We start from the raw sequence: 26,102 nt of genomic DNA on the forward strand, positions 1-26,102 counted from the left end.
TCTACACTGTATTTCTGATCAATTTGATGTTATTTTAATGGACAAAAAAATGTGCTTTTCTTTCAAAAACCATGACATTTATAAGTGACCCCAAACTTTTGAACGCCGTTGGTTGAGCCCTATTTGGTAAAAGACCATCTTCTGTATACCTTGTCACAGTGCAACTGATTGGCTCAAACTCATTAAGAAGGAAATAAATTCCACAAATTAACTTTTAACAAGGCACACCTGTTAATTTGGTTACTTCATGAAACTTTTGACTGGTACTGTATATTGCTTACATTAAGCATGCGAGATCAGGACGGTTCGTACGAAGCTACCAATTCGTGCCTTTTGAAAGTTAAAAGTTAGTGGTATAATGTCAGAGTGGTCAGAAACCAGAGTGAGCATTCGAGTGGATCACTTTTGTCAAGTCGGTGAGCATCTCTGATATCATTGATCACCACCTTTCAAACTGTGTTGCACTCTGGGGATAAAAAATGTCCGACTTGCGACTACATGTGGACTGCATGAACTTGTAAAAAATAATGTGATCAAAGGTCATTAAGTTTTGACTGCAATTTTCTGCAGTTTCTCTTCACGTACTTCATCTTGCAGCCATTACCTGCATTGTGGGAGACTATTGTCAACCAATCATTAGGATGTTTCTGTTTGACCCACAAGACCAAAGAGATGACTAAAACAACCAATTTGCCATGATTTATGTGTACAGTGGATATATACAAATAAATGTGATATTTGAGTCTCTCGCACACTAATTGATTGTACAATGTGTACACAAATAATATTACATTATGATTTCAGTTTGAGTGTGTGATATGGGGGTTAGATACATGTCTATTTCAACATTTAAAAAAAAGTTTATCAACAATGGCTACAATGCCATGTTGATCTGGGCCCGGTTTCCCAAAAGTATCTGCTCTGTTTAAAAAAAATTGTGTCTGACTTTCAGCTGTCCCAGACGCACATCACAAGACTTTCATCTATGGTCGGTTGCTTTAGGCTTACTACTCAAATGCAGTTGGAGTCAGGTGCGGTGTTGTGCCTCTGGAGCCAGCAGCAGCAGATGGCATGGAGATGTCATGTATGGCAGGAAATAAAACGAATATTCAAAACTCATTGCACACAGAACACCCAGCTGGTGATATAACTGAGTAGAACAATCTTTCTACACCAGACGGACAACATTACCTACTTCTTATTAATAAGTTAACCGACCCCCAGCCATTACATGTCTTTGATATATTCTAGAGCTAGCACACCTGATTTAACTTGAAACGTCTTGGGGTCCCTGAAGAGAGGTTTGAAAACACCCTGATCTAGGGTACTGATGCCATAAACCCTGTGGTTGGCAGTTCACTTCTCAACAGGTTTTCCTGTCTAACCCAGGATTTGAATTTTTATGTTATCAGTCTAACGATATGTAGATAGATACATAGACTACTAAATTGGCAATTGATATGGCGGTCTGTTTGAGATCTCGAATGCTGCGCAGTGGTGTGGCAGGATTGACGCTCTTGAACAGTCAATCCGAGGCAGCCGTTTCCGAATGGCTTCCACTGCGCATGTAACTTTGTTTTGATTCTGTCAACTGATGTTCTGTAGCTAGCTAGGTTAAGCTTTGCAAGTAAAATCACTGACACACAATTAGCATTATAACATTTGCCCTTGACCAGCTACTAGTATTTAATCAGATTCGTTTGCTATCAAACTCGTGGAAGCTAACACAGCGCTGATGATGTCGTAAGGAGAGCTGTTAAGCAACTCAAGGTAACGTTAGCTACAGTAGCTTAGACAACGTTACCGTTTTTTTTGCTAGCTAGTTAACTAAACTTAGTCCAGTTGACCTTGCATTGGCACTAAACCATTGTTAGCCATGTCTTGTTAGTCCGTGCTTTTCTTTGTTTAGAAGGCTGTCATGCTAAGGTTACAGGAGTGTAGGCTTTAATAAACAAGTTGAGATTTTGGCTAAAGCTGGCCTGCTTAGATAGCTAACTAGCTAACTTACCTAACCAGCTAGTAATTTTATCCAGTTATCAAGACTAGCTATAGCCCAAAGGCTAGCATATGGCGATATTGAAACGGCTCAATACTAGCCTTTTGGCTAATCTAGCTATATAATTAGTCAGGTCATGTGTTGATAGTGTTTATATATTTGCCCTGTAATCCCAATTTGCATGGTTTTGTTAACTACGTTGTTGTGACACTAGTCACTCTGCTGCAGCATGTGGTCAACCAGGGATATTTACAGTTTCAACCCCAGTTTATGTGTGTGTACTGTGTACGTGTGTGTTCCTACAGGATGGAGATTCAAGAGTCATCCTGTTCCTCAGCAACACCAGAGAGAAGCTCCAACCCTCCAGAGCCAGTCAGGACCTCGACCTCCAAACACAGGAAGTCACCTAAGAGACGACGGGAGGAGAAGAGGTCCCAATGCCATCATCAGGATGACCAGGAACACCTGTTGCTGCCCGACGGCGAGCAACGCAGGTTGCCGGTCCAACACGAACTCTCCGAGCCCTCTGGGTCTTCGACGGCAGAGATGGCAGAGACCTCCCCTAAGAGGTGCGTGTCTGAGCACTGCAGGTAGCCTGGGACAGTAGTCCCTTTCAGTAGCTGCTTGGTGTGCTGTCTTGTGTCTAGGATTTGTCAAGACAGCATAAAAATATATGGGACCAGGCTAACATGAGACTACTGGGACAATAATGGCATTATAGCTACAGTACTGCCTTAGGGTAGCTAGCTGGACATGCTGTCTGTCTATCTGTCTGTCTGTCTCTCTTTTTCTCTCTGCCTGACTCTCTCTGTCTGTGTCTCTCTTGCTGTCTGTCTGTCTCTGTCTGTCTGTCTCTCTTTCTCTCTGCCTGACTCTCTCTGTCTGTGTCTCTCTTGCTGTCTGTCTGTCTGACTCTCTTTCACTGTTGGTCTGTCTGTCTGACTCTCTTTCACTGTTGGTCTGTCTGTCTGTCTGTCTGACTCTCTCTTCACTCTCTCACTCTGTCTGACTGTCCTCTTTTCTACCTCCTACAGGAGAGCTCACTTTCTCCATGGACCATATCCTGCTACTCACTTTGGACCCAAAGCCTGTATTCTTCCTAACCCAACCTCAGTCATGTAAGTCATTGGTGTGGGAACTTCATTGCACTTACAGTACACACTGTCTGGAATCTGTTTCCCTCTCTGTCTTTGTTATTTTACTTTTGTTGTTTGGCATTGAATCCTCACATATCTGTCCCAGTATCAGCAGGTGAGATGAGCGTTAAGGACAGGACTGTGATTGGGTAGTAGTGTCCTATGGAGAGTTGAGGACAGGACTGTGATTGGGTAGTAGTGTCCTATGGAGAGTTGAGGACAGGACTGTGATTGGGTAGTAGTGTCCTATGGAGAGTTGAGGACAGGACTGTGATTGGGTAGTAGTGTCCTATGGAGAGTTGAGGACAGGACTGTGATTGGGTAGTAGTGTCCTATGAACCGGTACTGTCAGTCAGGACACCTAGGGTACTTGGTTGCAGAGGGTCTAGCCTAGGGCTGTTTCATTGACCGTATTACCGCATACACCGGCTGTCATGAGTCATGACCGTAGTAAAATTCCACATGACTGTTGAGTCACAGTAATCTCCTTTTATGCACTCTGGACATGGTCGTTAGTGAGTTGGGTACTACCAACACATCATGTCACATGGCCTGATACTCAGTGCTCTATTGTCCCTCTAACCACTCTGACATCAATGAAAATCATATCAAACACTCATCAAAACAGTATCATGCTTTTAAAACTCACCTCACTGTGATGATCAATTTGAAGAAAGAGGTTCAACAACAGGTTGAAACTGAGTGGAACACATGGTCGTTGTGGATGTTTCAAAGCCTAACAACGAAATGGACAGCGCTTTCTATGCTGGTGATGTATTCAAAACACATAAAAGAGCTTATGCATACCCATAGGCCTATATATGTGCCCAACCCCCAAATTCTAATAATGATTGTGTCATTATACAATACATAGCCTACTGCATATTACACATGGCAGGAAAACATAACAGATTTAAGATGTCTTTGGTACATAATTGGGTCTCTAGCCTGTACTCCAACATTAAACTAATTATAGTAATGGCCTTTTGACTGTGGACTGTGTTATTATGCATACTGAATGGACTGGTTACCTTATGCCATTGGGCATTTTTCATATTTTCATAATTAATAGGCTACAAATGACCTTTTAGCTACAGATTCTCACCACCATGCGTTTCCATCTCTTCTCCTCTCTCTCCTTCATTCCTTTCTCCAGCGTGCAGACAGAGGGGCTGTCAACAGTTTAATAAAATATGTTTAGTTGTGAAAACGTGTTACTATCCATGTTCCCAAACAGTTTTCAGTTGGTTTCCCAACTGAAGCACTGGCTATCAAAAAGAAAGGAGGACCAAGGCACTCTTCATATAATTAACTAAAATCTCTTTATTAGTATGGCATGTTCAATAGAAACAAAGTTTTAAAAATCTGACGCGTTTCGGCTGCATGGCCTTCGTCAGGGAGTGAAAAAAAATAATACAATGTCCTCTTTTGAACAGCTTTTCCAATTAGCCCTAATTAGAAGAGGGAGTGGTTACAAAATTGATTGGACACACCTAGTAAGCAATACTATACACATTAAAAAGTGAAATACTGTAGCTATGTTATCATAAAAATACAACTCCAAGCTAGAAGTTTCAGGACACTTAGAAAGGTAGTTCTACCCTTAAATATGACTGGGAGAAGTGTCAAGAATAACACAGCAATATATTCCATAGTACACTAGAACACAGCAAAACATGAACAACAACAGTCGAAACATAGCTGAGGGCAATTGAGCAAAATGTCCACTAGATGACAGCAAATGGACCTATCACAACCCTTACAGGAAGGGTGAGAAATCCATATTTTCATTTAAACCATGGTATCTGGCTAGTTTCAGGAACAGGGTTGGAGAGCCCATGGCATACAGAGTTTGGGTGGAATATCACCTGTCGCACAGCAAGTGGCTGCATGCTCCTACTCGGCATGATTGGAAAACAAACTGGTGGGAAAGCAGCCTCCATTCACTATTTGTGTGCATACGGAGGACATGTATTTGCCCCCCTGCCCCTCTTCCTGCCCATTTGATAATGGGCCATTCTAAAATCAACACTTTTAAGAGATCTGGTTTTTGTTTTGTTTATGACTACTTTGCTACAATAACACACTTAGTTATCTACCCACCTCGTTCCTCTCTTTTAGCATGTGCACGTAGTAAAGTACACCATCATGCTTTCGAGATACGTGTCTTTTCAGATTCCATAATGATTATTTAGTTGTGGACACTACATCACCACACTCCCACTCTTGCTTTTCGTCCTCATCTTTGTAAGTCACCTTGATTTTGCAACTGTGTGTTTTATTAGTTCCTTTATGAAATATTTAGTGAACTCCATGACAGTAGTTGAAGCAAGGGGCTATAGCAGCACACAAGTAGACTACAAATGCATGCTGGGCTGGGCATGCCCTGAGCTAGTGAAAGCGCTACTGGAGTGAAATTGGAGCGGGCGAGAAGGCATACCTTTTGGGAATCACGCTCCAGTCAAATTGGGCGCGCTCCTCCCTCTGATCTAGCTCCACTCACATACTCTGCCACTGGCATGCTGAGGAAATGTGCTCTTCACGGGTGAATCCCGGTTTCAACTCTACCGGGCAGATGCCAGACAAGCGTGTATGGTGTCGTGTGGGCAAGCGGTTTGCTGATGTCAAAGTTGTGAACAGACTGCCCCATGGTGGCAGTGGGGTTATGGTTTGGGCAGGCATAAGCTACGAAAAACAAACACAATTGCATTTTATCGATGGCAATTTTAATGCACAGAGATACTGTAACGAGATCCTTAGGCCCATTGTCGTGCCATTCATCCGCCGCCATCACCTCATGTTTCAGGATGATAATGCACGGCTCCATGTTGCAAGGATCTGTTCACATTTCCTGCGAGCTGAAAATGTCCCAGTTCTTCCATGGTCTGCATACACACCAAACTGTCACCCATTGAGCCTGTTTGGGATGCTCTGGATCGACGTTTACGACAGCATGTTCCAGTTCCCGACAAAATTCATCAACTTTGCACAGCCGTAGAGGAGTGGGACAGCCCTTCCACAGGCCACAATCAACAGCCTGATCAGCTCTATGCGAAGGAGATGTGTCACGCTGCATGAGACAAATGGTGGTCATACCAGATACTGACTAGTTTTCTGATCCACACCCCTACTTTATTTTAAATTTTTTATAAGGGTATCTGTGACCAACAGATTCATAACTGTATTCCCAGTCATGTTAACTCCATAGATTAGGACCTATTGAATTTATTTAAATTGACCGACTTACTTATATGAACTGTAACTCAGTAAAATTGTTGTATGTTGCATTTTTTTTTTTTTCAGTGTATGTTTTGATTTCTAAGGTTTGTGTCATTCACAACTAAAGTTGCCAAATAGCTCTAAATCTAGCATATAGGACCATGTTTTAAATTATCACCTTTAAGCTCAACATAACCACTTCATATGTGCACTTGCTCCGGAATGGGAAACATTTTCTTTCGATTTTATTCAACCAAAGTTCAATTATATTCGTCTTACTTTAAAATCATATAATATTAAAATAATGGAACAGATTTATAAGCACATCTTGTCTGCTAGATGAACCAGCCTAGGCTGCCATTGGCATGGTGCATAGCCAGATAACATACAGTAGGCAGACTCATATTCTGTTCTTCTGAAACACGTTTTCTTCATATCGTAATGTTTCTTTAGACCTGACTAAAATAATGGATTTATTGTGACGGTGTATATTAAATTGATTTATTATACTTTTAAAAAATGTAGATGTTTCAGGAGCTCGCATTAGTGGCTTGTAGGAGTACCGGCCTGGAGATGCTGAACTCGCTTATGTTAATAAACTGCTAATTACCATGAGACAGGCACGCTTTTGCATGACAATAACCCCCACTCTACGTAGACACACTGTCCATCTAGACAGTAAAGATAAATGATCAACCCTGGGATCTGGTGAGACTGAGTAGCTGTGGAGTTTGGACTTCGTTATCTAATTCTGTATTTACCATGTTAATGAATGACTGTTCAGAAGAGCTTCGATTTTTGAAAATGAGGGATTATTTTCAGCGCGACCACCGGACGTCGTTTAAATGGTAACAATAAGGAAATTCAAGACTAGTTAGAAAAATTTATTTTTGGTAAAGGGGAATGTGGAATCAGCCAATGGAAGTGTGTGTGTAGCTGTACTGTTCTGTGCCTGATGTTGTGAGGCGAACTGTAAAATGTATAAATAAATGTAGACTACTTTTAATGAAGTTTGATTGTGTGTGTGTGTCGTCATCGTCGTCCTCAGGCACATCCAGGATCCGGCCAGTCAGCGGCTGACGTGGAACAAACCACCAGTCAACGTTCTGGTCATCAGGAAGATACGAGACGAGAGCCTGGTGGAACCATTCAAAGAACTCTGCCACTTCCTCGTTGAGGTACTGTATCATAGAGCTGAAAGTGAGTGTCTGTGTGTGGTTCTGTGTGAGTGTGTGCATGTGCTTGCACGTTGTTGTTTATGATGCGTTTGAATAGGAGCTATGTACATTATCAATGGTAAATCTATAGAGATCAATGCAGTTTTATAAATATTTCTCTTGATGGAAGCATGTAGTCCCAGAATTGAATGAAAGCATGAATTTTGTAGTCTTGTCTTGTGTCATACATGCTGCACTATGATGATATCAGACTAATCAGTCCGAATCAGATCTGCTGGATACCTACCAGGGTTGGGCTTTCAATTCATTATTCAGGAAGTAAAGTGACGTTCCATGTCCATGTGCTCCAGGAGAAGGGTATGCTGGTGTTTGTGGAGAGGAGGGTGGTGGCTGACGTCTCCCTGACTACGGACGAGACCTTCACCTCAATCCGAAAACAACTCTGCACCTTTAGAGAAGGTAACAGACACACACACACACACCATCTCTCATAGCATAACATCCAGCCAGCAGTGTGTCAGATCCATTCCTCCTCAGTAAACGTGTGGATTGGGTCAAATGGCTACAACGTATATAGTTCTACTGAATTGCTGAACTGTGTTTCTTGTCCAGGTTATGATGACATCTCTCACTGTATTGACCTCATCATCTGTCTGGGAGGAGACGGGACTCTACTCTACGCCTCCTCTCTCTTCCAGGTACCCACTAACACATACAGTACACCAGGGGTGGGCAACCCTGTTCCTGGGCAACCCTGTTCCTGGGCAACCCTGTTCCCGGGCAACCCTGTTCCCGGGCAACCCTGTTCCCGGGCAACCCTGTTCTTAGAGTGCCTTAGGTACGGCAGGATTTTGTTCCAACTAGGCACCATACTTGACCAGCTAGTTGATCCGTTCAGTGATTGCCTAAATTCAACACACCTGGTCTTCCAGGTCAGTTAAACCAAAAACATGACGTTCCTGCGTCCCTCCAGGACCAGGGTTGCCAGCCCTGCTCTAACACAGGGTTTTTTAAAGGAACTCAGTTCGGCTTTAAACTTTCTCTTGAACGTTGTAATAGTAGAACGCACAAGGTGCCATTTCTAAATTGGGTTGTGCATCATCAGTTCCTCTTGTGATGTCAGTCATTGTGGACCTTAGAGAGATATATTTATAACTTGTCAGAAAGGTCCAGATCAACTAGCCCATGTCAACTGTTTTTAGACCATAGATATTGTTGTCATTTTTGTGTCACTCAAATATCACATGAATACACATTAGACATGGCAAAATGTGTAGAATTGCAAGAAAATTTGCTTTAAAACTGGAACATTTTCTTTGCACCCCATTTAAAAAATAATAATAATTTTTAAAAAAAAATGTGAAAATTGTAGGAAATACGCTTTTAAATCTGCAAAATGTTCTCCACAAACCAGAGGGGTGTGAACAGTTTGAGTCATGAACAGTGCTTGTGCCCATAGAAATAGACATGGTGGGGTGTGCGGGGGGAGATGTTCCCCAATGCTGGAAGGGGGGCCCCCGAGTGAAAAAGTTTGGGAACCCCTGTTCCAACACACCTGCTTATTCTAACCCGAGTCTTGTACTTGCCTGGCTTAGGGCAGGCTGGCTGTGTGTGTTTGGTCTGTCTGTGGCAATTGAGGCAGTGTTTGGATTAGTCATCATGTCCATGTTAATCATCATCGCCACCTTCGTCATACTTGGAACAGAACAGAATTAAGTGATTTAGAGGTTTCCGTTTTCATTGGCCAGACTCGTGTGCGTTCCAAATGGAACCTCAGTACCTGCATAGCGCACTACTTTTAACCAGGGCCCATAGAGGACACTCTCATTGTAATGGAACCATCATCACTTGGCTTCCATTCCAGCCATTCCAATGAGCCTGTCCTCCCACCAGCCTCCTCTGTCTGGAACTGAAAAGGAGGACAGATGCTTTATTCTCCTTCATATTTCCAGTATGTTATAGCTACAATTACATTTGTCATTTAGCAGATGCTCTTATCCCTAATTACTCCTGTAAGTGGCTCTGTATAAGTGCCTTGCTCAAGGTGACATCGACCAACAGTCTTAACCGCTAGGCTACCTGCCGCCTTGTGTTTTGCTCTCCCTCTCTCTCTCGCTCTCTCTCTCACTCTCTCACTCTCTCACTCTCCCACTCTCCCACTCTCTCACTCTCTCACTCTCTCACTCTCTCACTCTCTCACTCTATCTATCTCTGTCTCTCTCAGGGCAGTGTTCCTCCAGTCATGGCGTTCCATCTGGGTTCTCTGGGTTTTCTGACACCGTTCAAGTTTGAATCATACAAGACAGAGGTGGCTAAAGTTTTTGAAGGTAGAGGATTCTTTTCAAATAAAAATATATAGCGCTGTCAATCAATGATATATCTGCCAGTTCATGATCTGATGGATGTCTGTTTGTGTGTGTGTGTGTGTGTGTGTGTGTGTGTGTGTGTGTGTGTACCAGGTAATGCAGCCATCACGCTGCGTAGTCGTCTGAAGGTGAAGGTGGTGAAGGACATGCTCCAGAGGACAGGCCAGCCAGGCCAGCAGCAGTACCAGGGGTCTGGGGGCCAAGGCCAAGCTGGGGGCCAGCCGGACACGGAGCACAATGGCCTGCTGCCCCATGGACACACCAACAGCGAGGCTGGGAACATTACCCTACAGATGCAGGTGAGACTCAATCCCTAACCCCTAGCTCCAAACCCTTTTGCACTAGCCCCTACTCCCTAGCAGGTCTCCAAATTAAAGGGGTCCTGGGGATGATAAAAATCTCTGGTACGGTTCAAAACAGACATTGGAACAGTTGCGGGACGATAGGCCGGACAAATATAAAATGCACACAAGTGGTTCCATAATTAAAATGTTTACACAAACACGAGGCTGCTGAAACAGATCACATTGTGTTCACTTGTCTCGGTCATATGCGTGAATGTTCCAGACTACTATTACGAGAGAAGACCGTTCTCAAACGAGCACCTGATGCGAGCAGTTTTTATAACGCGACAGAGATGGATATACAGCCTAATGGTACAAACATAGAGGGAATATCTAAAGATGCAGCAATAGGATTGTGCCTTACAGCCTTTGGACAGTAGAAGAAGAAATGCTGGTTTCACCTGCATTTATTTTCTATGGTCAAATTTTGGCTGTAGGCTATTAAAAGCAAGGTAAGATAGGCTATGCAAAATGTCCAGGTTTCAAACAATGATATGGCTGGCTAGGCATTGCATATGTAATTATTTAGGTTACGGAAATGTATAATATTAGAATATCATTCCAATGTATTTTCCGCTGGCTGCTCTCCACCACAGAAAGCACTGAGCTAGGCTGAAACACCTGCATGTTGGAGCTCCATTACTCCAGGAAGAGACCATGTTTTGTATGTGGCTTTATTCACTCAACATTTTTTTAATTTACATTGTTTGCAAATTGATATGTGGCACGTATTAATACCCAAATAACATGCAAAACAGGCACAAAAAACTAAAACAAAGCTAAATAAGTGGGTGGAAATTGACGTGGAATTTTATGATTTGTTCTTATCGTTTTAACGAAAAAACGGATGGCAGCCTCAGAAATCTTTTGTATACCACCCCTACCTTGTCACAACACAACTGATTTGCTCAAACGCATTAAGAGGGAAAGAAATTCCACAAATTAACTTTTAACAAGGCACACCTGTTAATTGAAATGCATTCCAGGTGACTGACTACCTCATAAAGCTGGTTGAGAGAATGTGCAAAGCGGTCAAGGCAAAGGGTAGCTACTTTGAAGAATCGGAAAATATATTTGGATTTGTTTAACACTATTTTGGTTACTACATGATTCCGTATGTGTAAATTCATAGTTTTGATGTCTTCACTATTATTCTACAATGTAGAAAATAGCAGAAATAAAGAACCTTGAATGAGTAGGTGTGTCCAAACTTTTGACTGGTCCTGTACACACTTTTCTTTAGCTAAACAGTTGGGGCTCAAACGCCACCTGCCCTGAATGACGAGTTGCCACTGGTTATGCTGTTTAAAAAAATATATATATTTAACCTTTATTTAATTGGGCAAGTCAGTTGAGAACAAATTCTTATTTACAATGAGGGCCTACCCCGGCCAAACCCTAACCCAGACGACACTGGACCAATTGTGCGCCGCCCTATGGGACTCCCAATCACGGCCGGTTGTGATGCAGCCTGGAATCGAACCAGGGTCTGTAGTGACGCCTCTTATCACTGAAATGCAGTGCCTTAGACCGACTGTTGTGCTACTCGGAAGCTCAAATGGGGCAGCTGGTGGTGGAATGTAATGTCTTTAACTGAAGTTTATTCAGGAACCAGTTCACCGTAACATTGTTCTTCTCACATTGATGTATTGTATCAATACAATTGTATTGTATGTGGTTAGCATGTTCAATTAATCAATTATCATTGTTAATAATGTATGTTTGTCTGTTTTCATTAAGATGCAATAAGGGTTTTTCCTAACAAATTAAGTTTATGTAATATAGACTGGTCTGTATCTGTCTCAGAAATACACTAATTACAAAAACACTGCAAATGACCCTCTCTCCCTTCCTCCGTTCTCTCCTCTCATCCCCTTTTTACATTTTTTTTTGTCTGGGAGCATCACCCGGTCTCCATGGCAGCAGTCATAATAAAGCGTGGCTGGTTGGATGTTAGCGGCCCTGTTGAGCCAGTTGCCGTGGTTACGAAGGCGCACCTAGACGGATTCTGACTGCAGACCCTACTGCGGTCGACAGTTTGTGTGACAAACACACTCAATTAAATTCAAATTGCTTCATTGGCATGACGTAACAATGTACATATTGCCAAAACGTACTTTGGAAATTAAGTTATTTAAAATAATCAAGATTGTCAATGGGTGAATCATTAACAACAATAATTAACGTTAAATATAACTACAATGGCAAATATGAGGTTGGTTGGTCTGTCAGACACTGTCCCTCATCTTATGGCAGTCAGCAATGTAGTGCGCTGCCAACCCACAGCTCTCTGCATCCTCCCCCAACAGGATGGGTAGCCTATCCTCTTCAGAGAGGTCTTTGAAACCTTGAATAAGGGTTTCACATTTGGAGAAATGACAGTAATTGTTTTATATTTTTTATATATTTTTTTATATATATATATTTTTTTACAAATGCAGCTCTGTCTCAGGTTCTGCTGTGGTGCAGTGGTTGCACAGCCTTTCCTCTACAGGGAGCCAGGTTTTCCTGTGTCTACCCTTCTCAATGGCAAGGCTGTGCTCACTGAGCCTGGACTTTGTCCAGGTTTTTCTAAGGTTTTGATCAGTAACCATGGTGAAATAGTTTGCCACGGTGTACTGTTGATGTAGGGCCAGATAGCACTGCATTTTGCTTTGTGTTTCCCAGTAGGTAATGTCGTTTTTGTTTTGACTGTGTTGTAATTTGTTTTATTCTGATTGATTGGATGTTCTGGTCCTGCGGCTTCAGTCTGTTAGTAGAACAGGTTTTTGATCTCAATCCCAGGACCAGCTGGATGAGGGGACTCTTCTTTTCTCAGCTCTTGGCATTGCAGGACTTGGTAATGATATGAGAGGAGGTCACTGTACATGTTTCCAAAAACTTCATTGCTGATTTTTGAGTTTTTATTATTAGTGGATTTTGGCCTCATTCTGCCCCACATGCAATGTTTGTCATTTTCCTCTGGACATGTGGGTGTTGAGTTTATTTTTAAACCTAAGTAATTGTAGTGTGTTTGTTACTTGAACTCTGTGAAGCATTTATTTGGGCTGTAATTTCTGAGGCTCGTAACTCTAATGAACTTATCCTCTGCAGCTGAGGTAACTCTGGGTCTTCCTTTCCTGTGGTGGTCCTCATGTGAGCCAGTTTCATCATAACGCTTGATGGTTTTTGCGACTGCACTTGAAGAAACTTAGTAAATTCTTGCCATTTTCCGGATGTCTTAAAGTAATGATGGACTGTCATTTCTCTTTTGCTTATTTGAGCTGTTCTTGCCATAATATGGACTTATACCAAATAGGGCTATCTTCTGTATACCTATGCCAATTTATATATGCTATGGATACCACCAGTAAACAGTTGGAGCTAACTAGTCATCGACCTGGCCAAGGCTTTCGTCTCTGTCAATCACCGCATTCTTATCGGCAGACTCAACAGCCTTGGTTTCTCAAATGACTGTCTCGCCTGGTTCACCAACTACTTCCCTGATAGAGTTCAGTGTGTCAAATCGGAGTGCCTGTTGTCCGGACCTCTGGCACTCTCTATGGGGGTGCCACAGGGTTCAATTCTCGGGCCGACTCTCTTCTCTGTATACATCAATGATATCGCTCTTGCTGCTGGTGATTCTCTGATCCACCTCTACGCAGACGACACCATTCTGTATATTTCTGGCCCTTCTTTGGACACTGTGCTAACTACCCTCCAGACGAGCTTCAATGCCATACAACTCTCCTTCCGTGGCCTCCAACTGCTCTTAAATGCAAGTAAAACTAAATGCATGCTCTTCAACCGATCGCTGCCCGCATGTCCAGCATCACTACTCTGGACGGTTCTGACCTAGAATATGTGGATAACTACAAATACCTAGGTGTCTGGTTAGACTGTAAACTCTCCTTCCAGACCCACATTAAGCATCTCCAATCCAAATTAAATCTAGAATCGGCTTCCTATTTCGCAACAAAGCATCCTTCACTCATGCTGCCAAACATACCATCGTAAAACTGACTATCCTACCGATCCTCGACTTCGGCGATGTCATCTATAAAATAGCCTCCAATACTCTACTCAACAAATTGGATGCAGTCTATCACAGTGCCATCCGTTTTGTCACCAAAGCCCCATATACTACCCACCACTGCGACCTGTACGCTCTCGTTGGCTGGCCCTCGCTTCATACTCGTCGCCAAACCCACTGGCTCCAGGTCATCTACAAGTCTTTGCTAGGTAAAGCCCCGCCTTATCTCAGTTCACTGGTCACCATAGCAGCACCCACCCGCAGCACGCGCTCCAGCAGGTATATCTATCTGGTCACCCCCAGAAGTAAATTCCTCCTTTTGGCTGCCTTTCCTTCCAGTTCTCTGCTGCCAATGACTGGAACAAACTGCAAAAATTGCTGAAGCTGGAGACTCTTATCTCCCTCACTAACTTCAAGCACCAGCTGTCAGAGCAGCTCACAGATTACTGCACCTGTACATAGCCCATCTGTAAATAGCCCATCCAACTTCCTTATCCCCATACTGTATTTTTTTATTTTGCTCCTTTGCATCCCAGTATCTCTACTTGCACATTCATCTTCTGCACATCTATCACTCCAGTGTTTAATTGCTATATCGTAAATACCTCGCCACTATGGCCTATTTTATTGCCTTACCTCCATTATCTTACCTCATTTGCACACACTGTATATATACTTAAAAAAAAAAATCTACTGTATTATTGACTGTATGTTTGTTTATTCCATGTGTAACTCTGTGTTGTTGTATGTGTCGAACTGCTTTGCTTTATCTTGGCCAGGTTGCAGTTGTAAATGAGAACTTGTTCTCAACTAGCCTACCTGGTTAAATAAAGGTAAAAAATGAAATAGTAAGCTAATTGACAAATTTGAACTTAGCTAGCTTAACAACAAGGTGGTTTTTCATCGTCAAATGTTGACAAAGCAATGAATGGTTAGACAAGGCATCAAATACTGTGTCACCTGTCTCAGTTTAATAATTTAACCATTATTCCTTGTTTCAAAACTATACTGTTCAAAAACTTGTGTGTAGGTTCTGAATGAGGTGGTGGTGGACCGAGGCCCTTCCTCCTACCTGTCTAATGTTGACCTGTACCTAGATGGACGCCTCATCACCTCTGTACAGGGAGACGGTGAGTACAGGACATGAAACAGCACTACAGTGGTGGCACGAACAAATACTCTTCTGTCTTCAGTACCTATCTCTCTTCTCTCTTCCCTCCCTTTCCTCCACCGCTCCAGGTGTGATCGTGTCGACCCCTACAGGCAGTACAGCGTATGCAGCTGCAGCGGGAGCCTCAATGATCCATCCTAATGTCCCGGCCATCATGGTCACACCGATCTGCCCACACTCCCTCTCCTTCAGACCCATAGTGGTGCCTGCTGGGGTCGAGTTGATGGTGAGAGTGGGAGGAGAAGGGAGAGTTACATTTAAGTCATTTAGCTGACGCTCTTATCCAGAGCGACTTACAATTTGGAAAGTTCATACATATTCATTGAAGAGAGTGGGGAGGGTTAAAGAGTGGGAGGGGATCTGTCTGTCTTATGGTTGTGTTGACCTCTTCCCCTTGTCTTTCTGTCTCTGTCTGTCTGCAGATCACCCTCTCCCCTGATGCCAGGAACACTTGCTGGGTGTCGTTCGACGGCAGGAAGAGACAGGAGATCAGCCATGGAGACTGGTAACTTCACTGTCCTTCACCTTACAACCATTTACTACAGTGTAATAGCTTCCACATACTAGCAGGTAGAATGGAGGATCCTTGCTAGAACACTAATCAACCCTAATCTCCCTCCTCTCCACCCCTCCTCTCCCTTCTCTCCCCTCCCTTCTCTCCCCCTCTTACCATTCCTCTCACCCCCCTCTTCTTCCCTCACCGTCTCCCCCTACTCTCCCTGCAGTATAAAGATCACTACGTCGTGCTATCCGGTACCATCCATCTGTTGTCATGATCTGGTGTATGACTGGTTTGAGAGCCTGGCTCAGTGTCTGCACTGGAACGTCAGAAAGAAACAAGCTCGTCTGGCTGACGATGTCTCGGACTCCTCAGATACAGAGAACTGAACACAGACAGACACATAAATGTGCACAGGAATTGAAAACACACAAGCACACATAAGAATATATACATTTGAAGTCGGAAGTTTACGTACACTTAGGTTGGAGTCATTAAAACTCGTTTTTCAAACACTCCACAAATTTCTTGTTAACAAACTATAGTTTTGGCAAGTCGGTTAGGACATCTACTTTGTGCATGACACAAGTCATTTTTCCAACAATTGTCTACAGACAGATTATTTCACATGTAATTCATTGTATTACAATTCCAGTGGGTCAGAAGTTTACATACACTAAGTTGACTGTGCCTTTAAACAGCTTGGAAAATTCCTGAAAATGATGTCATGGCTTTAGACGCTTCTGATATGCTAATTGACATCCTTTGAGTCAATTGGAGGTGTACCTGTGTGGATGTATTTCAAGGCCTACCTTCTAACTCGGTGCCTCTTTGTTTGACATCATGGGAAAATCAAAAGAAATCAGCTAAGACCTCAGAAAAATAATTGTAGACCTCCACAAGTCTGGTTCATCCTTTGGAGAAATTTCCAAATGCCTGAAGGTACCACGTTCATCTGTACATACAATAGTACGCACGTATAAACACCATGGGACCACGCAGCCGTCATACCGCTCAGGAAAGAGACGCGTTCTGTCTCCTAGAGATGAACGTACTTTGGTGCGAAAAGTGCATATCAATCCCAGAACAACAGCAAAGGACCTTGGGATGATGCTGGAGGAAACGGGTACAAAAGTATCTATATCCACAGTAAAACGAGTCCTATATCGACATAACCTGAAAGGCCGCTCAGCAAGGAAGAAGCCACTGCTCCAAAACCGCCATAAAAAACCCTTACTACGGTTTGCAACTGCACATGGGGACAAAGATCATACTATTTGGAGAAATGTCCTCTGGTCTGATGAAACAAAAATAGAACTGTTTGGCCATAATGACCATCGTTATGTTTGGAGGAAAAAGGGGGAGGCTTGTTAGCCGAAGAACACCATCCCAACCGTGAAGCACGGGGGTGGCAGCATCATCTTGTGGGGGTGCTTTGCTGCAGGAAGGACTGGAGCACTTCACAAAATAGATGGCATCATGAGGAAAGAAAAGTACGTGGATATATTGAAGCAAAATCTCAAGACATCAGTCAGGAAGTTAAAGCTTGGTCGCCAATGGGTCTTCCAAATATACAATGACTCCAAGTATATTTCCAAAGTTGTGGCAAAATGGCTTAAGGACAACAAAGTCAAGGTATTGGAGTGGCCGTCACAAGCCCTGACCTCAATCATATAGAAAATTTGTGAGCAGAACTCACGTCTGCGAGCAAGGAGGCCTACAAACCTGACTCAGTTACACCAGCTCTGTCAGGAGGAATGGGCCAAAATTCACCCAACTTGTTGTGGGAAGCTTGTGGAAAGCTACCCGGAATGGTTGACCCAAGTTAAACAATTTAAAGGCAATGCTACCAAATACTAATTGAGTTTATGTAAACTTCTGACCCAATGGGAATGTGATGAAAGAAATACAAGCGGAAATCATTCTCTCTACTATTATTCTGACATTTCACATTCTTAAAATAAACTGGTGATCTTAACTGACCTAAGACAGGGAATTCTTACTAGGACTAAATGTCAGGAATTGTGAAAAACTGAGTTTAAATGTATTTGGCTAAGGTGTATGTAAACTTCCGACTTCAACTGTGTGTATATATATATTTTACACATAGTATTGTCAGGGAATTATACTAGAAAGCAGTCATATTCATGTTAAACAGGTTATGATGCTAACTGACTGATTTTTCTGGGCCCCCTGGCTGGATGATTTAGTTAACATTTAGTATTATGGTCCTAATCATCACTCTGTTTTAGTGTGCATCTCAATCAGTTACATTCCAAATATTCTGCTTGTCCCTTTAGATGGCTACAGGCCACACAGCTGATCTGGGAGAATGATGAGTGGTTAAGTCCCAAATGGCGCCCTATTCAATATACAGTGCACTACTTTTGACCAGATTCCTATGGGTCCTGGTAAAAAGTAGTGCACTGTTAAAAATGCTATTGCAACCTTTGCAATAAGGAATTGAGACCAAAAGCTCAAGAGAAGTTTCAATTGTTTAATACCAAGGATACAGTCAGCTGAGTGCATACATTTTAGAAAGCTCACAACACATTTTATACTCTTCCCACCTACCCAGCTGTACATTTGATGACCCCAATGAGTTTCCCTCCTTTCCCTTGTGGAATGTCCATGGTCCTCTCTTTGTTTAGCTATATTTCAGAATCACACGCCGTCCATCTTCTGTTCTGATCTCTGATCAAAGGCAATTTCCTCTTCTCTGATTAGGTCAACATTTCTAAATTAGCATACACACAGTTTCATGGCCTGAACTCCATTAATGCAATGAGAGAAATTCCTGTTCTTCCGTACAATGCAGCATGGCTAGATAGTGACCAGTGTTGAGAATCTCATCATAGTGAGCTGATGAGCACTAGGAGGATCCGCTGTAAAACTCGTAATACACTTGAGCGTACAAAACATTATGAACACCTGCTCTCTCCATGACATAGACTGACCAGGTGAATCCAGGTGAAAGATATGATCCTTTATTGATGTCACTTGTTAAATCCACTTTAATCAGTGTAGATGAAGGGGAGGAGATGGGTTAAAGAAGGATTTAACTCGATATTAGGAATGTGTTCCTGATCATATTTACTCAGTGTATTTTTCTCCATTTCTTTGTGGTGGACTAGAGTTGAATCTCAAACGACTTCAATGATCCCTGAAAAGCTGTAGTGCAATGATCAGTCAAACTGTAGTCTGTCCAATATCCCTCAAAAGCTGTAGTCAGTCCAATCCCTCAAAAGCTGTAGTCTGTCCAATATCCCTCAAAAGCTGTAGTCTGTCCAATATCCCTCAAAAGCTGTAGTCTGTCCAATATCCCTCAAAAGCTGTAGTCTGTCCAATATCCCTCAAAAGCTGTAGTCTGTCCAATATCCCTCAAAAGCTGTAGTCTGTCCAATATCCCTCAAAAGCTGTAGTCTGTCCAATATCCCTCAAAAGTTGTAGTCAAAAGCTGTTGATTAAGTATTATTTGTGTCTTTCTTAACCTCCTGATGTTAATTTTGTCAGGGTTGTGATCAATTCCATTTCAATTCAGAAAGTAAACCCAGTTCCACATTTTCCTCATTGAAAAACATGGTCTGGAATTGGAATTTGTTGGACTTGTTGGATTGACTGGAATCTGACCCCAACCCTGGTCTCTACATAACAGAGTAGGTCGTCTGTCGTCAGGGCTAGTCAGACACTGCACAACATACAGAAAATGAAGGCCCATAATGTTGAAGTTTTGGAAGTTATTAGTATTTTACCTGACCACTTGTGTAATATTTGTATATTCTGGTCGTAGGGTTTCAAAACTATTTCAACAAGACAAATGTTTTAATAAGCCTTATGACGGATCAAACAAAGACTGACTTTCATCTCCGATTTCATTCAGTGTTCATCTGTAGACCAATTATTTAATATTTATTCTGTACATAGATATTATAGTCAATCACCACATTCATTATATTCCTATTTACATATAGAGCCTCTAGTTTAAAGGAGATCTTATGCTTAGTATGTTTTAATGGTTGTCTATATTTCATACACGAAGAGGCTAGTTTCCTGAATATTTAAAGGGGCAATCTGCAGTTGCTAGATTCATTTTTGGACATATAAAGTAATGATATAGTACCATTAATTCTTGAAGAATATGGCTTAAAAATGCCTCAGGAGCTTAGTTCCACTGTTTTACCCCATCAGAACCCAAAATATAAGCTTGTTTTACTCCAATGTTTGTAAACAAAGTAAACAAAACAGTTTATATCCTAATGACATGGTGAAAACTTAAATTTTGATGTCATGGATGGTCAGTCCCTGCATCCATATCTAGGAATTTGAGTGATTACATTTCTTCAGCTCAACCCTCCGCTTTTTATGGGTGGAGAAAAACACTTTGTTTTTGTTTCAACTGCTTGATTGGCCCTTTAAAGGAGCTAAGATGGAGGAAATAATTATGACCCTTTATGGTTGGTTACAAGCGTTTCCCATGTTATTAATGAGATTGTCCCTAACACGCAGTTGTGTTATTGAGGGGTGAATTTTTGTGTTGAAATAAAGTACTTTGTGTGCATCACAGGTACGCTGTATGGCCAAAAGAATGTGGACAATCCTTTAAATTAGTGGATTTGGCTATTTCAGCCACAAAATCGAGCACACCGCCATGCAATCTCCATAGACAAACATTGGCAGTAGAATGGCCTTTACTGAAGAGCTCAGTGACTTTCAACGTGGCACCCTCATAGGATGCCATCTTTCCAACAAGTCAGTTAGTCAAATTTCTGCCCTGCTAGAGCTGCCCCGGTCAACTGTAAGTGCTCTTAGTGTGAAGTGGAAACGTCTAGGAGCAGCAACAGCTCAGCCGTGAAGTGGTAGGCCACACAAGCTCACAGAACGGGACCGCCAAGTGCTGAAGCGTGTAAAAATCGTCTGTCCTCGGTTGCAACATTCACTACCGAGTTCCAAACTGCCTCTGGAAGCAGCAACAGCACAATAACTTTTTGTCGGGAGCTTCCTGAAATGGGTTTCCATTGCCGAGCAGCCGCATACAGATCACCATGCGCAGTGCCAAGTGTCAGCTTTAGTGGTGTAAACCTCGCCACCATTGGACTTTGGAGAAGTGGAAACGCGTTCTCTGGAGTGATGAATTACGCTTCACCATCTGGTAGTCCGACGGAGAAATCTGGGTTTGGCGGATACCAGGAGAATGCTACCTGCCCGAATGCATAGTGCCAATTAAAGTTTGGTGGCGGAGGAATAATGGTCTGTGGCTGTTTTTTATGGTTCGGGCTAGGCTCAAATGTTCCAGTGAAGGGAAATCTTAACGCTACAACATATAATGACATTCTAGACGATTCTGTTTCCAACTTTGTGGCAGCAGTTTGGGGAATCCTCTTTCCTGTTTCAGCGTGACAATTCCCCCGTGCACAAAGCGAGGTCCATACAGAAATGGTTTGTCGATCAGTGTGGAATAACTTGACTGGCCTGGGTAGAGCCCTGACCTCAACCCTATCGAACACCTTTGGGATGAACTGGAACGCCGACTGCGAGCCAGGCCTAATAGCCCAACATCAGTGCCCGACCTCACTAATGCTCTTGTGGCTGAATGGAAGAAAGTCCCCTGAACAATGTTCCAACATCTAGTGGAAAGTCTTCCCAGAAGAGGGGAGGCTGTTATAGCATCAAAGGGGGGGACCAATTCTATATTAATGCCCATGATTTTGGAATAAGATGTTCGACAAGCAGGTGTCCACATACTTTTGGTCATATAGTGTAGACATCTATGATTTTGTTTTAAGATTTGGAGTGGTGCGGACCAACCAAATGTGGTCTTGTTTTGGGGCAGAGCTCATTAAAACAAGGTTATTACATATTTCTACCTTTTTTGTGTACATATTTATTAAGGATCCCCATTTAGTTCCTGCCAAGGCAGCAGCTACTCTTCCTGGGGTTTATTAAGGATCCCCATTTAGTTCTGCCAAGGCAGCAGCTACTCTTCCTGGGGTTTATTAAGGATCACCATTTAGTTCTGCCAAGGCAGCAGCTACTCTTCCTGGAGTCCAGCAACATTAAGGCAGTTTATATACAACAACAAAAATATTACATGACATACATTTCATGTCACTTTTCACAACAGATAGTGTTTGCCCTCAGGCCACTACTCTACTACCACATACCTGCGTAGGATGAGAGAATGACATTCATACATTATCCATAATTATGTATTTCTTTATAGTACAGATCAGGGATCCATAATCCTGTTACCTGATTTACATTTTTGGGGAAAACGTTGCATAAAAAAACGGAGATTTTACCGTAATTCTGTTACCAAACTGCACAGTTCTTCCAGTAAATATGTTTTTGTGAAATATTTGTTCAAAGTAGTCCTTGTGCATAGAGTTGTATGGTTTGTTAAACTTTTAAATCAATGGTTTTTGTTTGGCATCTATTTTAAACGTGTGAAATTAGATTTGAAAAACGATGTAAATACTTTTCATTTGATACCAGAATGTTTTCTTAATTAACCTTTTATTTAACTAGGCAAGTCCGTTACAATGATTGCCTACACTGGCCAAACCCTTACGACGCAATTTTGCACCGCCCTATGGGACTCCCAATCATGGCCGGTTGTGATTACAGCCTGGAATCGAACCAGGGTCTGTGGTGATGCCTCTAGCACTGAGATGCAGTGTCTTTTTTTTTTCTTTTCTAGGGGTGGATCAGCTTAATATTGCGGAAAGAATGTTGCTTCCAATGTAATTGTCTGCATCATTTCCAATCCCCCATATTTTTTGGGGTAAATATATATATCCATACACGCATGCATACATACCACATATATACATACACATACCTATATAGACATACATACTTTTTTAAAGAATATACCTTTATTATTATTCCCCGCAACCCTACCACCGCTCCCCCAATTGGAGTAAACTAATAAACACTTCTGCTTTTACCTTCAATTTATACATCTTATACCTATTTTACAGACACAGTCTACTTTATAATAGTTCTCTCTTGTTTGTTCTTAGTCCTTCCTCTATTTCTGTTGTCCATCCAATTTTATTTCCACTTGTAACTGTGCTATTTCACAAAAGCTCCGCACCTATACACATTTCACAGATCCCGTATGCCCTACATTGTTTATCTTGTTATTAGTCCCACCCTTCAGTTCCACTCAACCCTTCCCATCTATCTTCCAACATCATCCATTTCGGATTTTTATTTGCCATATATTTTTCAACTGTGCTGTGATGCTTCACAAAAGATTTGAACCTTCCTATTCTCATAGCTTCTACAGATTGTAAATTAAAAATAAACATTTTTGCTAAAATAATTATTATATTATTGATTGATTGACTATGGCTTTTCAAATCCCCCAGTATTGCTATCTGTAGCATTAGTTCCGAGATGCAGTGTCTTACACCGCTGCGCCACTCGGGAGCACTGGGACATTAGACATCCCACGAAAAATGGGTTGTGAACTAATTTGTATATTTTAGCCATTCATTCACCCATGTCTTCTGGTTAACGGTTTGCTTGTAAAATACACCTTGTCCACTAGAGGGCTGTCTTTTACCACTTAGAACCCTCAGTAGGTTGGTTGTCATAGAGACAAAACTCTTAGATGATGGATGAGAGCCAAACATCAGAAACCATTTGGTTGCTCCTGAAATGGCACCCTATTCCCCATATAGTCAACTACTCATGACCAGAGGCCTGTTTATTTTAACCTTTTAATTTCATATCTATTTAACTAGGCAAGTCCGTTAAGACCAAATTCTTATTTACAATTGCGGTTTACCCCGGCCAAATCCTAACCCGGACGACGCTGGGCTAATTGTGCACCGCCCTATGGGACTCCCAATCACGGCCGGTTGTGATTACAGCCTGGAATCGAAACAGGGTCTGTGGTGACGCCTCTAGCACTGAGATGCAGTGTCTTACACCGCTGCGCCACTCGGGAGCGCTGGGACATCAGACATCCCACTGCTCTCATGGGTTGTGAACGAATTCGTATATTTTAGCCATTCATTCACCCATGTCTTCCTGTCATGACTCGACCAATCGGGGATTGTCATTGGCTGATAATGGCAGCCAACTTGTCATTGCAGCCATTCCTGGACTCCCCTTTTCTACTGCACCGTTGTAATTGAAATCATAGTACCATGTTGGTCTTCTTATTGACTGCCAATCATAGGCTATTATGTACCGTTTTCCCAAGAGAACCCCTTTCAACATCTAGGCTACATTCTGTAACCTGAGGCGCTGATAAATTCTCCATGTTGTTTAATGTCTTCCATGCTGTTACATGGCTCCCTTTTGGTGCTGAAAAATGACATCTGATTGACACTCATGCAGTCTTTGATCACGTTAGGCCTGCAGTACAAAGTGTCAGATCTGGACCGTTTTACCCCAAAACCCTGCCTGAGAAAAATACTGCTGTTTTGTGAAATGACATCTTAGAGAGAATCTATAGGAATCATCAGAAGAGAGACTGTGGAATCTGAAAGCCTTCGGTTACCTTCCACACAACAACTAATCAGCCAAATATCAAGAGGTTTGGCTCATCTGAGAATAGGCTAGAGGGGTGCGAGAATAGGCTAGAGGGGTGCGAGAATAGGCTAGAGGGGTGCGAGGGTAGATGGGTGAGAGACAATTACCTGAGAAAGGGACATGGGGTTGATTTGGCTGCGTTTACATCAATCAACTCAGATTTTTTGCCAATAATTGGGGAAATATCAGAATTAGGCTTCCTGTGTAAACACAGCCTTTGTGCTCCAGTATGTTTGTGGATGAACAGGAGAAAATACTGACTTGTGAAGATTCTCATTCCCAGACACTTCCTCCGAAATGCGCAAAGAGCCTGGTGGACCAGATAAACTTGGCCTTCGTTAGCCAGTACAGAGAGCCGGGAGAAACTCCCAGCGCAAACCGTAGGCACTGGTTTAATCTACAAACCAATCATCTCCCACAACACCTTCCCCCTAACCCTCCCCGTACGTTAGCACACCACAAGCACAGAGCCACGCCTCGCAGTCTTGTGATTCGCTAAAATTAAATTCCTATTAGAATTCTATGGGCACTCACACCAAGGCCAACCTTTTGATTGGTTGATATCCCAGGCCTATATGCACTGTGCACAATAGCCTGAGGACGAGGTTAGTGAAGATGCAGAAACATGGAGATCACGACTTGTTATGATTATCACCATTTCCCCAACAGTGTAAAAAGCACGGAGTCACGAAGGATAATAGGAAAGAGATGTAGATGATTTATTTCTACTTTGGAAAGTAAGTTAAGAACAAATTCTTATTTACAATGACGGCCTAGGAACTATGGGTTAACTGCCTTGTTCAGGGGCAGAATAACAGATTTATACCTTGTCAGCTCGGGGATTCGATCTAGCGACCTTTCTGTTACTGGTCCAACGCTCTAACCACTAGGCTACCTGCCGCCCCAATATATCCATACTGTTGATGATGACATGCCCCCCCCTGGGTATAAACTGATTGAATTAACATTGTTTTCATGTCATTTCAACAACACCAAATCAATGTGATGACGTTGAATCAACGTGGAAAACTGATTGGATTCGCAAAAAGTCCAACGTAAAGGGAATGTTAGTAATTTTTTTGGGGTGACTGTACTTTTCACTCACTTTATAATGAGGGGAAATGGTAACCATGCTCATGTTACTGCAGCATTCTCAAGATACGTATGGGGTTATGGGGAGGATAAGTATGGGGTTATGGGGAGGATAAGTATGGGGTTATGGGGAGGATAAGTATGGGGTTATGGGGAGGATAAGTATGGGGTTATGGGGAGGATAAGTATGGGGTTATGGGGAGGATACGTATGGGGTTATGGGGAGGATACGTATGGGGTTATGGGGAGGATAAGTATGGGGTTATGGGGAGGATAAGTATGGGGTTATGGGGAGGATAAGTATGGGGTTATGGGGAGGATAAGTATGGGGTTATGGGGAGGATAAGTATGGGGTTATGGGGAGGATAAGTATGGGGTTATGGGGAGGATAAGTATGGGGTTATGGGGAGGATAAGTATGGGGTTATGGGGAGGATAAGTATGGGGTTATGGGGAGGATAAGTATGGGGTTATGGGGAGGATAAGTATGGGGTTATGGGGATGATAAGTATGGGGTTATGGGGAGGATACGTATGGGGTTAT

The 26,102-nt window shown here is 42.5% G+C and overlaps 1 protein-coding gene across 3 annotated transcripts; it reads left to right on the forward strand.

The window, feature by feature from the left end:
- The first annotated feature begins 1,530 nt into the window (after nt 1-1,530).
- LOC139550193 (NAD kinase-like) lies at nt 1,531-21,778 on the forward strand. 3 transcript variants are annotated; one of them, XM_071360900.1, is made up of 12 exons: nt 1,531-1,770; nt 2,302-2,586; nt 3,031-3,114; nt 7,400-7,529; nt 7,880-7,988; nt 8,142-8,227; nt 9,754-9,856; nt 9,989-10,194; nt 15,282-15,381; nt 15,491-15,648; nt 15,845-15,927; nt 16,148-21,778. In XM_071360900.1, the coding sequence occupies exons 2-12, from the start codon at nt 2,303-2,305 to the stop codon at nt 16,308-16,310; spliced, it is 1,506 nt and encodes a 501-aa protein (XP_071217001.1). In that variant the 5' UTR covers nt 1,531-1,770; nt 2,302; the 3' UTR covers nt 16,311-21,778. The 3 variants fall into 3 exon arrangements, with proteins under 3 accessions (XP_071217001.1, XP_071217002.1, XP_071217003.1); XM_071360901.1 differs by having other exon boundaries at nt 2,302-2,565; XM_071360902.1 differs by lacking the exons at nt 1,531-1,770; nt 2,302-2,586; nt 3,031-3,114 and adding an exon at nt 7,080-7,199.
- The last annotated feature ends 4,324 nt before the right edge of the window (nt 21,779-26,102 follow it).

The sequence above is a fragment of the Salvelinus alpinus genome, chromosome 23 (assembly GCF_045679555.1).
Source record: "Salvelinus alpinus chromosome 23, SLU_Salpinus.1, whole genome shotgun sequence".
NCBI lineage: Eukaryota > Metazoa > Chordata > Actinopteri > Salmoniformes > Salmonidae > Salvelinus > Salvelinus alpinus.

What these genes read in the sequence shown, in the direction of transcription:
- LOC139550193 (XM_071360900.1), top strand. Translation starts at nt 2,303, where the DNA reads ATGGAGATTCAAGAGTCATCCTGTTCCTCAGCAACACCAGAGAGAAGC. An exon ending in TCTGCCACTTCCTCGTTGAG is followed by an intron (nt 7,530 to 7,879) that starts GTACTGTATCAT and finishes CATGTGCTCCAG; the next exon opens with GAGAAGGGTATGCTGGTGTT. An exon ending in CTGCTGGGGTCGAGTTGATG is followed by an intron (nt 15,649 to 15,844) that starts GTGAGAGTGGGA and finishes GTCTGTCTGCAG; the next exon opens with ATCACCCTCTCCCCTGATGC.